This window comes from Ranitomeya variabilis, chromosome 4 (assembly GCF_051348905.1).
Source record: "Ranitomeya variabilis isolate aRanVar5 chromosome 4, aRanVar5.hap1, whole genome shotgun sequence".
Classification (NCBI taxonomy): domain Eukaryota; kingdom Metazoa; phylum Chordata; class Amphibia; order Anura; family Dendrobatidae; genus Ranitomeya; species Ranitomeya variabilis.
In genome coordinates, this window is record NC_135235.1 from 578223723 (window position 1) to 578233877 (window position 10155).

At 48.6% G+C, this 10155-nt stretch overlaps 1 protein-coding gene across 1 annotated transcript in view; it reads right to left on the reverse strand.

The window, feature by feature from the left end:
* Positions 1–9115, reverse strand: part of EEF1A2 (eukaryotic translation elongation factor 1 alpha 2) — a 34822-nt gene extending 25707 nt beyond the window's left edge. Inside the window, exons 1-2 of the mRNA XM_077252934.1 lie at positions 8716–9115; positions 5818–5998 (exon numbers count right to left, since the gene is read on the reverse strand). Coding sequence (XP_077109049.1) covers positions 5818–5961 — 144 coding nt within the window. The 5' untranslated portion in view covers positions 5962–5998; positions 8716–9115. The remainder of the gene's footprint in view (positions 1–5817; positions 5999–8715) is intronic.
* Between the last annotated feature and the right edge of the window lie 1040 nt (positions 9116–10155).

Below are 10155 nucleotides of genomic sequence, written 5' to 3' on the forward strand. Positions count from 1 at the left end.
TCACCATCAAATATCGGGCAGGGCACCAGAATGCCAATGCCGATGCTCTGTCCCGAATGCCCAATTTACCAGAAGTGGGAGAAGACCCGGAGGCACTTGAAGAAGTGGAGCTGCCTGCCTTCCATCGCCCCAAAGCCACTCAGAACTCTCACCATGTGAAGAACAGGCACAAGAACCAACCGGATGCCACGCTGAATCCCCTGCCCCACCACGGATGGGCAGAAACCCAGGATAGTGACCCCGCGGTCCGTCAGGTGAAGGAACTCTTGACGCAGGCTGGCTTGCACCCTGGCCCAGATGATCCACAAGAGACCCAACAGCTGTGGAAGGGGAGAAGCAAACTGTTTATCCATGATGGCAAGTTGTGCAGGAGGAGCATCGACCCACGTACTCATGAATTGGTGTGGCAGATAGTGGTGCCAAGGCGAGATGCGCCCATGATTCTGGGAGCCTACCATGATGGAGCCGGACACTTCGGATGGAAGAAGCTGGAGAAGCTGCTCCGAGGGAGGTTCTATTGGATTGGCATGAAGAGAACCATTGAGAAGTGGTGTCGGGAGTGTGGTCCATGTAGTCTGCGCAGGAAGGACCGTGACAGTCAACGGGCTCCCCTGCGGCCTATCATCACCAAACGGCCGCTCGAACTGGTCGCGCTGGACCATGTGAAGCTGACGCCTAGCCGGTCGGGCTATATCTACGCCCTTACCATCGTGGACCACTACTCCAGGTTTTTGGTGGTTGTGCCTGTCAAGGATCTAACAGCTAGGACTGCCGCCAGGGCCTTCCAGCAGCACTTTTGTAGGCCCCATGGCTACCCAGAGAAAGTACTGACCGATCAGGGGCCTGCATTCGAAGCGGAAGTGTTCCAAGAATTCTGCCAGTTGTACGGGTGTAAGAAGATCAGAACTACACCGTACCACCCTCAAACCAACGGGATGTGCGAGAAGATGAACCAGGTGGTAATTGATTTATTGAAGACCTTACCGGTGGAGGAACGGAACCTGTGGCCGACAAAGTTGCCTGACTTAGTGGATATGTACAATCACATCCCCGTAAGTTCCACCAACTGTACTCCAGAGTACCTGATGCGAGGAAGATCTAGTCGGTTACCCGTTGATCTGGACATGGGGGTCCTAGTACCCGAAGATACCTCGCCGGATGCAGATTGGGATGCAGAAAGGCAGCGAAGGTACCGCGAAATACAGGAGTGTGTAGAGAGAAGTCTCGCCCAGGCCAGGCAGAAACAAGAAAGGGACTACAATCAACATGCTCCTGCGACTCCCCTGTCACCTGGTGAGCAAGTGCTTAAACGAAAGAGGAGGTTACACAAGCTCGATGACCAATGGGAAGCGGAACCGTATACCATCTTGCCATCCGACTTCGACAACACTAAGGTCTGTCTCATCAGCAAGGACAGAGGGGAGACCTCGGCAGCGGTATCCAGGGATCACCTTAAGGTCTGCCCCGATAAGTTGAAAGAGGGGGGCACGGCCCCAGAAATCTCCCCGCCGGTAGAAAAGGAGAAGGTGTTCCATACTGTCCTTGGTGACTTTCCCCAGTCCTGGACTCAGATAAACCAAGCCCTCGTGGTACCTGTCCTAATGTTTCCACAGCCGGACCCGCCAGAAACGATGGAGGTACCAGATCATCCGGCCCCACTACCTCAACAAGCCTTACCTGATGAAGCCATGCCAACCGTTGAACCGGCAAATCCTCCCTCTGCTATCGGTGAATCTGCTGTACCCACTGTTGATAGCAGCAGCTCTGAGAGCCCTAACCTGCCAGTGCTACCCAGACTCACTAGAAGTGTAGCTAGAAGACAGTGCACTACACCAGCGGTAGCAAGAATAGCGGGCCCTGTTAGGCCAATAGCAACCCCTGCGCTGCGAAGGTCCACACGCAGCACTCAAAATCAAACTCCCCTCCGCTACAAACCTTGGAGGTATTAATAAGGGCCGCTATTTAATTGAAAATGTTTGTATATATATCTTTTTGTTACAGGGTTTTAAATGGACAATAGAGTAATGGACGGTGAATTGCTCAAAAACTTTCAAAAAGGGGGCCCCTTTGTTTACCCGGGGTCCCCGCTGTTTCAACCACTGAACTGAGAGTCATAAACTGTGCATGACCTAACTTTTGCAACGTTCAAGAATCCTCACCTCCTGTAAAGGGAAGCATTGTTATGTTCAATTGTTATGCTATTTCAAAAATTTGTGTGTTTTCTGTTAACATGTATTATTGTTCTTGTTTTCCCAGTCCCGGAGTACTGGATTTAACCGGGGGGGAGTGCAGCACCCCAGAGTCCTGGTTGTTGCAGTACTGTGGCTCCTCCACTACGGGGAGCTATGGTACGTCTGATTGCACTAAGGAGTTTCTCTGATCAGGTACACTCACACCACACTTCACACTCCGGCCACCAGGGGGGGTGGTCCTATCTAGTAGGCCACTCCTCACAACTCTGGTAAAACTGGGGGTTGGACAGGAAGACAGGGAGAAGTAGCTGGGAAGAGCTAGTGAGAGGACCTGTCAGGGATGGGATCCTGGCAGACTCCTCAGAGCAGAACTAACCAGTAAACAACGGGAATACAGAAAAGGAGAAATACCAGAAGGGGTCTTGCTGTTAGACCGAGGCAACATCCTTCTGAGGCGCAACAGTCGGTGGCCGGAACGCCGAGCAAGTAAGAGACTTTAAGTACATTGCAAACCACGGCAGGACAGCTAACTACAGGTTGGCTGTCTCACTTAACACCTAAGCAGACAACGGAGGCAGCTGTGGGAGAGGGGCGACTCTAGAGTCCCGGAAGAACTCCAGGCCTACCCCGTCATACGGGTGCGTCCTACCATATCACCTGGGGGACGGAAAAAGAACAGTAGAGACAGAAAGAAACAGTTGTGAGGACTATCCCGGGAGCTCAGCAGGGAAGAACTACAACACACAGCGCTAGAAGGTAGATACTGATTCCCACCTGTAAAGAGAGCTCCTGATGTGTCGTTGGACCGGCCGGTCTCTGAAAACCCAGTTAACAGCGCTCTGGACTGAGGTCTCCCACATCTTCAGTAAAGAGGTAAAGAGACTGCAATCTGGTGTCCTCGTTATTTACCGCGACCTGCACCCCACAACTACACCACCGTTACAACATCACTTATTCTACCGGACGTCCCCCACTGACAAACAGGGCCACGGACCGGGTCTAGCCACCGTGACAACCCCAGGACTGAGACCCAGAGGCCCGGCTCCGGGTACCCCTAGGCCCTGCGGCGGTGTGGGGGCGCTCTAACTACATACAGGGAATAATAGATACAGTGAGGGCATCATGGCTACAGTGGAGGTATGATGGTTACTATGAAAGAAAGGTAGTTCCTATCAGACATGGCGGGGTGATGTTACAATCATAGTATGACGGATGCTGAGGTTGTGATAGTTAGAGTCTGGCATGATGGTTACAGTGAGGGTAGAATGGTTACATTCACAACACGATGTTATAGTCAGAGCATCATAGTCACAGTGAGGGCCCGATGATGGCTACAGTGAAGGCCTGATGTTACAGTCAGGGTGCGATCGCAACGATCAGAGCATGATGGTAACAGTGATGGTATGATTATTACAGTTTGACCTCGCTGGGTACAATTAGGGCATAATGGCTACAGCAAGGACATTATGGTGACAGTCACAGCACAGAGGACAGTGGAGATAAGTAGAAGACATGATAGATACAGTAAGACTTTATTGGTTAGTCAGACCTTGATGTCACCATCAGGGCATCATGGACAGTGAGGACATGGGGGTTATAGTGAGCACATGATGGCCAGTGAAGACATGGAGGTTATAGTGGTGACGTGATGGAGAGTGAAGACATGATGGACAGTGAGGACGTGGAGGTTATAGTGAGGGGATGATGGACATCAAGGACATGGAGGTTATAGTGAAGATATGATGAACAATGAGGACATGGTTGTTATAGTGAGGACATGATAGACAGTAATGACATGATGGAAAGTGAGGACACGGAGGTTATAGTGAGGGCATGATGGAGAGTGAAGGTATAATGGTTATAGTGAGGGAATGATGGACAGCGAGGGCATGATGGTTATAGGGAGGACATGATGGTTACAGGGAGGACATGATGGACACTAACGACATGATGGACAATGAGGGCATGATAGACAGTAAGGACATGATGGTTATAGTGAGGACATGGAGGTTATAATGAGGACATGATAGATACAGTGAGGGTATTACGGCTGTGCCATTAGGTTTAGTTTTCCTGTAAACTCTCTGGCAGAATATCCTGGAATAAGATGATTAATTAAGCTGACGCCGGATTTGATGAGACTCTTTCTATTGACTGTTCATTATCTTTGGGTGGCAGCGAGTTAAGGTCAGCGGTGGCCCCATGCCTCCTCTGATAGAGCGTCTCCATTTCCCAGCTATGTTTTGCTGATAGGACAGCATGCCCTCTGCATGAACACAGAAAATGGAGCCTGCCAGGTCAGATCAGCTATAATTAAACTCTGGCAGAGGTGGCGTTCTCTGCGGCCTCCACTCCTCAGCTGCTCCTGATCATCATCTCGGGGCGCCATCTCTACCGCACAATGCTCCCAATGAGATGTCACCATCTGGGTCTCAATGGAGACTCCTGAAGGGTCGATGGCTGAGTCAGACCCATACAAAACGGAGAAGGAGAACATTTAGCCTCCTCTGGATGGCTCTGAGTCGGATTTTAATGCCCCCTACTGCAATCTTGCATCTTTCTCTGCTGGCAGAGTGATACGGGGAGAGAATAGAAATCACTGACTCATCCTCTTCTGTTACTTCTGTCTCCTAGATGCTGACCCCTGATCCACAAATTAGTCTAATGGTGCAGTGAAATGGATGTGGGGTCCAAGCCCTGAGCTTGGCAGTCTCTTCAATGCTTATCCAGGCACATCTTGAATGGTCCCCTGAAATGGACTTTTAGATAAAGGCCTCTATTTCACATCAGTATCAGTATCAGCTGGGTGCCCCTTACCAGATACCCACCAACCTTTCCCTGATGGCTTTAACAGACCTGATGGCCTTCATAGATAACTCAATTACTATATGACATCCTTTAACATTATCTGCCTTTAAAGAAGTTGTCTCGTAAACAACATTTATCACCTATCTACAAGATGGATGATACATTCAGACATTTCATTGGTGCAACAAGAGCCCAAGATGTAAGAGGCCCACTGTCACCTCCAAATGAGGTGGAATTGTGCATAATGATCACCAAGGGTCCGGCTGTTAACACCCCCACAGATCTTGTGAATTGAGGGCTCAAAGTTCCCTCTGTGAATGGACTGGTAGTGAGCATGTGCGACCACCACAGTTAACGGGGCAGTGGTCGCACATACTCACTACATATTCTACATATTCACACAGGGCACTTTGTGACCCTCGTTCTCGTGCTTTGTGGAGGTGTCAGTGGTTAGACCCCCAGTGATGATACATTTATCCTATAGGTGACAACCCTTTCAATAGTTTAATAGGATGCCATATAAATAGGATACCAGAGCCAACGTGCCATGGTTTCCATAATTTGGGTTCTTCACCATGAGGGCTCAGTCCAGATATAATGTCATCACTGTGAACTACACAACATAATATCCCCTCTTGAATACCAGGACACATCCCCTCTTGAATACCAGGACACATACCTTCTGTCCTCCAGTGACACCCACCTACTTCCCTCTTAGGATCCTTTCTGGGACCCTGGTGAATGTTAAAGTAGCCAAGGGCCAGCATCATAGAGAATGAATGACAATCTCTAAACCCAGCTTATCATTCTCACTCACCTCAGCTGCCTCCTTCTCGAACTTCTCAATAGTCCTCTTGTCAATTCCGCCACATTTATAAATCAGGTGGCCAGTGGTGGTGGATTTGCCGGAATCCACATGTCCAATGACCACGATATTGATGTGAGTCTTCTCCTTCCCCATCCTCTTGGGGGTTATGCTCAGTAGCGGGTGAGGGTATCTGCAGGAAACATAGACTGTATGTTATCAAACCTCCAATTCGTACCAGCTGTGGAGTGACCGAGGCATGGGACGCAACCTGCCGCATAACTGAGCCATGTACCTGGAAATCCCCCTCTATCTACACAGCCCTAAAAATAAAAAAAATTAAAGACCTATCACTAGGACAAAAGTGGCCAGAATTTGATCTTATTTTATTCCTGCTGCTTATTTTTTTAAATCTGCAATTCAGATCCAGAGATATGGAACCTTTTATTTGCTACTAATTTTTAGGGGTTTTACCAAGGGGGCGTGGCTCACAAGCTAATTATGAGGAGCCTAAATACACGCCCCCGAGAATCCTGTGAGCCACGCCCCCTTGCTAAAGACCATAATATTTAGCAGTAAAGAAAATGGCCCACATTTCTCAAACTTGTATGTCAGGTTTATTAAAAAAAATAGTCAACTGAATACTCCGAGAAGCAGGAGGAATAAAACAAGAACAATAACTTAGGCTTAGGGGCGATCTTATATCAAGGTATAAATATATGCGGGGACAGGACAGAGATCTTTCTAGTGATCTTTTTATACCTAGCCCTGCGACAGGGACAAGGGGGCATCCTCTACGTCTAGAGGAAAGGAGGTTTAATGATAATCACACATGCAGATTCTTTACTGTAAGAGCAGTGACACTATGGAACTCTTTGCCACTACTCACTACTAAAATTCGAGGCGGGCCTGTGTGACTTTTTATTACAGGTTATGAGCACTAAATTCTGTGTTGAGTCAGGGAACTAGTCTGATTGTCGTATGTGGAGTTAGGCAGGAATTATCCCATACTAAGGAGCTTTAGCATCTGCTCCATGGGGTTTTTGCCTTCCTCTGGATCAACATGTTAGGCTAGAGGTTGAACGCGATGGACTTAAAGGGGGTTTCCCATCTCCAAGACCCTATCCCAATATGTAGTAGGTGTACTAATAATAATAATATTACCTCAAATTAGATATGTAGTATAGTTCTTCTGATTAGCTATGTCGCTTACCCCATGTGCAGGGCACTGCAGTAGCTTAGATATTCATGGTTACGGCCTCTCTTATAGTGACAGTTAGTTGTTAGTGGTCATGACAATGGATAACTAAGCTACTACAATGCCCTACACATGGGGTAAATGACATAGCTAATCAGAAGAACTATGCTACATTTCTAATTGGAGGCATTTTATTATTATTACACTAACTACATATTGGGATAGGATCTTGGAGATGGGAATACCATAAATGGTGCCCGTCACTCAGCTTTCCCAGACTCAGATATGTAATAAATACAAAATGTAAGGGAAGTGGATGAATGGAGAACAGAGCATTACTGGGATTTTTATCCTTAGTGAAACTGGTCTTTAAATATTTACTAGCATCACCATTGCCTCTCCGCTGTGCCCTGGCATCTAATGGGGCATCAGCTGATTCCTGTCTTCTAGATCAGTCCATAACTGTCAGTGCCCTCACCCAGATCAGAAACACAATACCAAGGACAGCCTGAGAGCAGATGGGTGCCAGGTAGAGGGAGGCGGAGGAGGAGAGGGTATAGGTTACATCAGGGAGGATCATCAGGGGACGGTAGAGAAGATCTTTTATATCCAAAGGGAGACACAACCTGTATTTAATCTGCCCTCCTGCGCCTGTGAATAGCAGAGCCGGGTTGGTCATGGGAAAACAATAGAGTTCTAGAAGTTTTGCTGGCAAACTCAGCTCTATAGTACACCTTCTAATGAGCCGACACGTATATGTGCCATTTCTGCTCAGATACGATTTATCGCTCATCCGCTCAGCATCTTAATAGTTAATATAACACTGACTTTAACAATTGTTTGTTGACTTCACAAATGTAGCAGAGCTAGATTTGCCCCCTATTTCTTTTTGTTTTTGCATTGTAGTATCTTCCTGGGATAAGAGACAATGCAGTAGAATGGCCTGCAGTCCCATGTAAATCCATGGATATTGATCAGACCATGTTTTGTGCTACACGACAAGCTCAGCTCTGCTACATCTGACATCGTGCACTCTGCTTGGTCTCAGTGCCCTGGTGATGGATATAGTGGAGCGGAGTTTGTCATCGGGCCGTTATGAGGAAGCATCTACTATGCTCCATGCAGTTTTCCATAGGGCATCTCGGTGCGGCACTCAGGTCTGCTCCATCTGTGTGTGCAGATGCTGTAGCCCTCCGTGTCCCGCATTCGCTGGCGCCCCCTCCCTCCCTCTTCTCTGCCAGCCTCTGATGGATTTTACATTACGCCACAGATAAAATGTCTCTTTCTCCGAAATCCCAGATCCTCCATCCAGGTACAAATCATCTACTGCCCCCATAAAAATCTGCCCCCACCACTCCCATACACCCACAAATTAAAGGGGGGCTCCAAAGTAAAAAAATATATCTATATGGGGAGGTGGGTGTGGAACTGATAATAGGGAAGATGTGATAAGGGGTGGGCAATAGAAGGGGGCTACTTGGGATGGGGATGATAAGTGGTGTGGGGGGCACAGCATGGATGGACTTAAAGTTATTGAAGCCTTCATGAGTGGGGGGCTCCCAGGTGAGAGACAGGACTTACAAGCAGGAAGGCGATAAAGGGGGCTCCCAACTTACATGGGGCGGATGATGAGGGGTGCAAGCATAGGGTAAGGGGCAGCACACAGGAGAGAGTGACTGGGGGTCTGCAGGCTGCAGGTGGGGAGCTCTTACCTGTGGCTGAGCTCTCAGACAGCAGGGGCTGCCGGCTCCAGATCAGCCAGTTTTATTTCTCCGGGAGGGGGTCCACCTATTGACGGCCCCAGCGCAATGCAGTTACCCCTGCACCACAGCAATGCGGTACCGGGGATGATGGGGAGAGGAGGAGTGAGGGAGGAGGAGGAGAGATCAGGAGAGGAGGGGGCCCAGCAAGCAGTGAGGGAGGAGGGGGGCACAGGAGGAGGATGACATAATGGGGGACATCATCACATTAAGGAGGACCCCCACCCACCCTGTGATGTTAGTGAATGAAGGGGACAGAGTGATGCTGCGGATGCCCAGTGTGACCAGCCTCTTGGTTGGCTGCTCTGCTGTTTCTAGGGCAGTTACAATCATATGACATGGCTGCCTCTGTGATAGAAACAGCACTGACACTGGCTGCAATGCCAGCTGCTGCCACTCTGGGGCATCCCACGGGTGCAGACATAATGTATAGTGAAGAGGGATGGCAGGAACAGACTGAGGGCAGGAGGATGGCACCAGGCTCTGGGAGACACAGGAGATCAGTATACAGGGATCAGTATACAGGGGGCCAGCATACAGGAGATCAGTATACAGGGGATCAGTATACAGGAGATCAGTATACAGGGATCAGTATACAGGGGGTCAGCATACAGGAGATCAGTATACAGGAGATCAGTATACAGGGGATCAGCATACAGGGGATCAGTATGCAGGGCATCAGTATACAGGAGATCAGTATACAGGGGATCAGTATACAGGGGATCAGTACACAGGGATCAGTATACAGGAGATCAGTATACAGGGGATCAGTATACAGGAGATCAGTATACAGGGATCAGTATACAGGGGATCAGCATACAGGAGATCAGTATACAGGGGATCAGTATACAGGAGATCAGTATACATGGATCAGTATACAGGGGGTCAGCATACAGGAGATCAGTATACAGGGGATCAGTATACAGGGGATCAGCATACAGGGGATCAGTATACAGGGGGTCAGTATACAGGGGGTCAGTATACAGGGGATCAGTATACAGGGAATCAGTATACAGGGGTCAGTGTACAGGGGGATCAGTAAACAAGGTATGAGGGTACAGGGTGGTCACTATACAGAGGATCAGTATACAGGGGATCAGTATGCAGGGCATCAGTATACAGGAGATCAGTATACAGGGGATCAGTATACAGGGGATCAGTATACAGGGGATCAGTATACAGGGATCAGTATACAGGAGATCAGTTTACAGGGGGTCATTATACAGGAGATCAGTATACAGGCGATCAGTATACAGGGGGTCATTATACAGGAGATCAGTATACAGGGGATCAGTATACAGGGGGTCAGTATAGAGGAGATCATTTTAATAGGAGATCATTTTTACAGATCATTTTTACAGGAGATCAGTATACAGGGCATCAGTATACAGG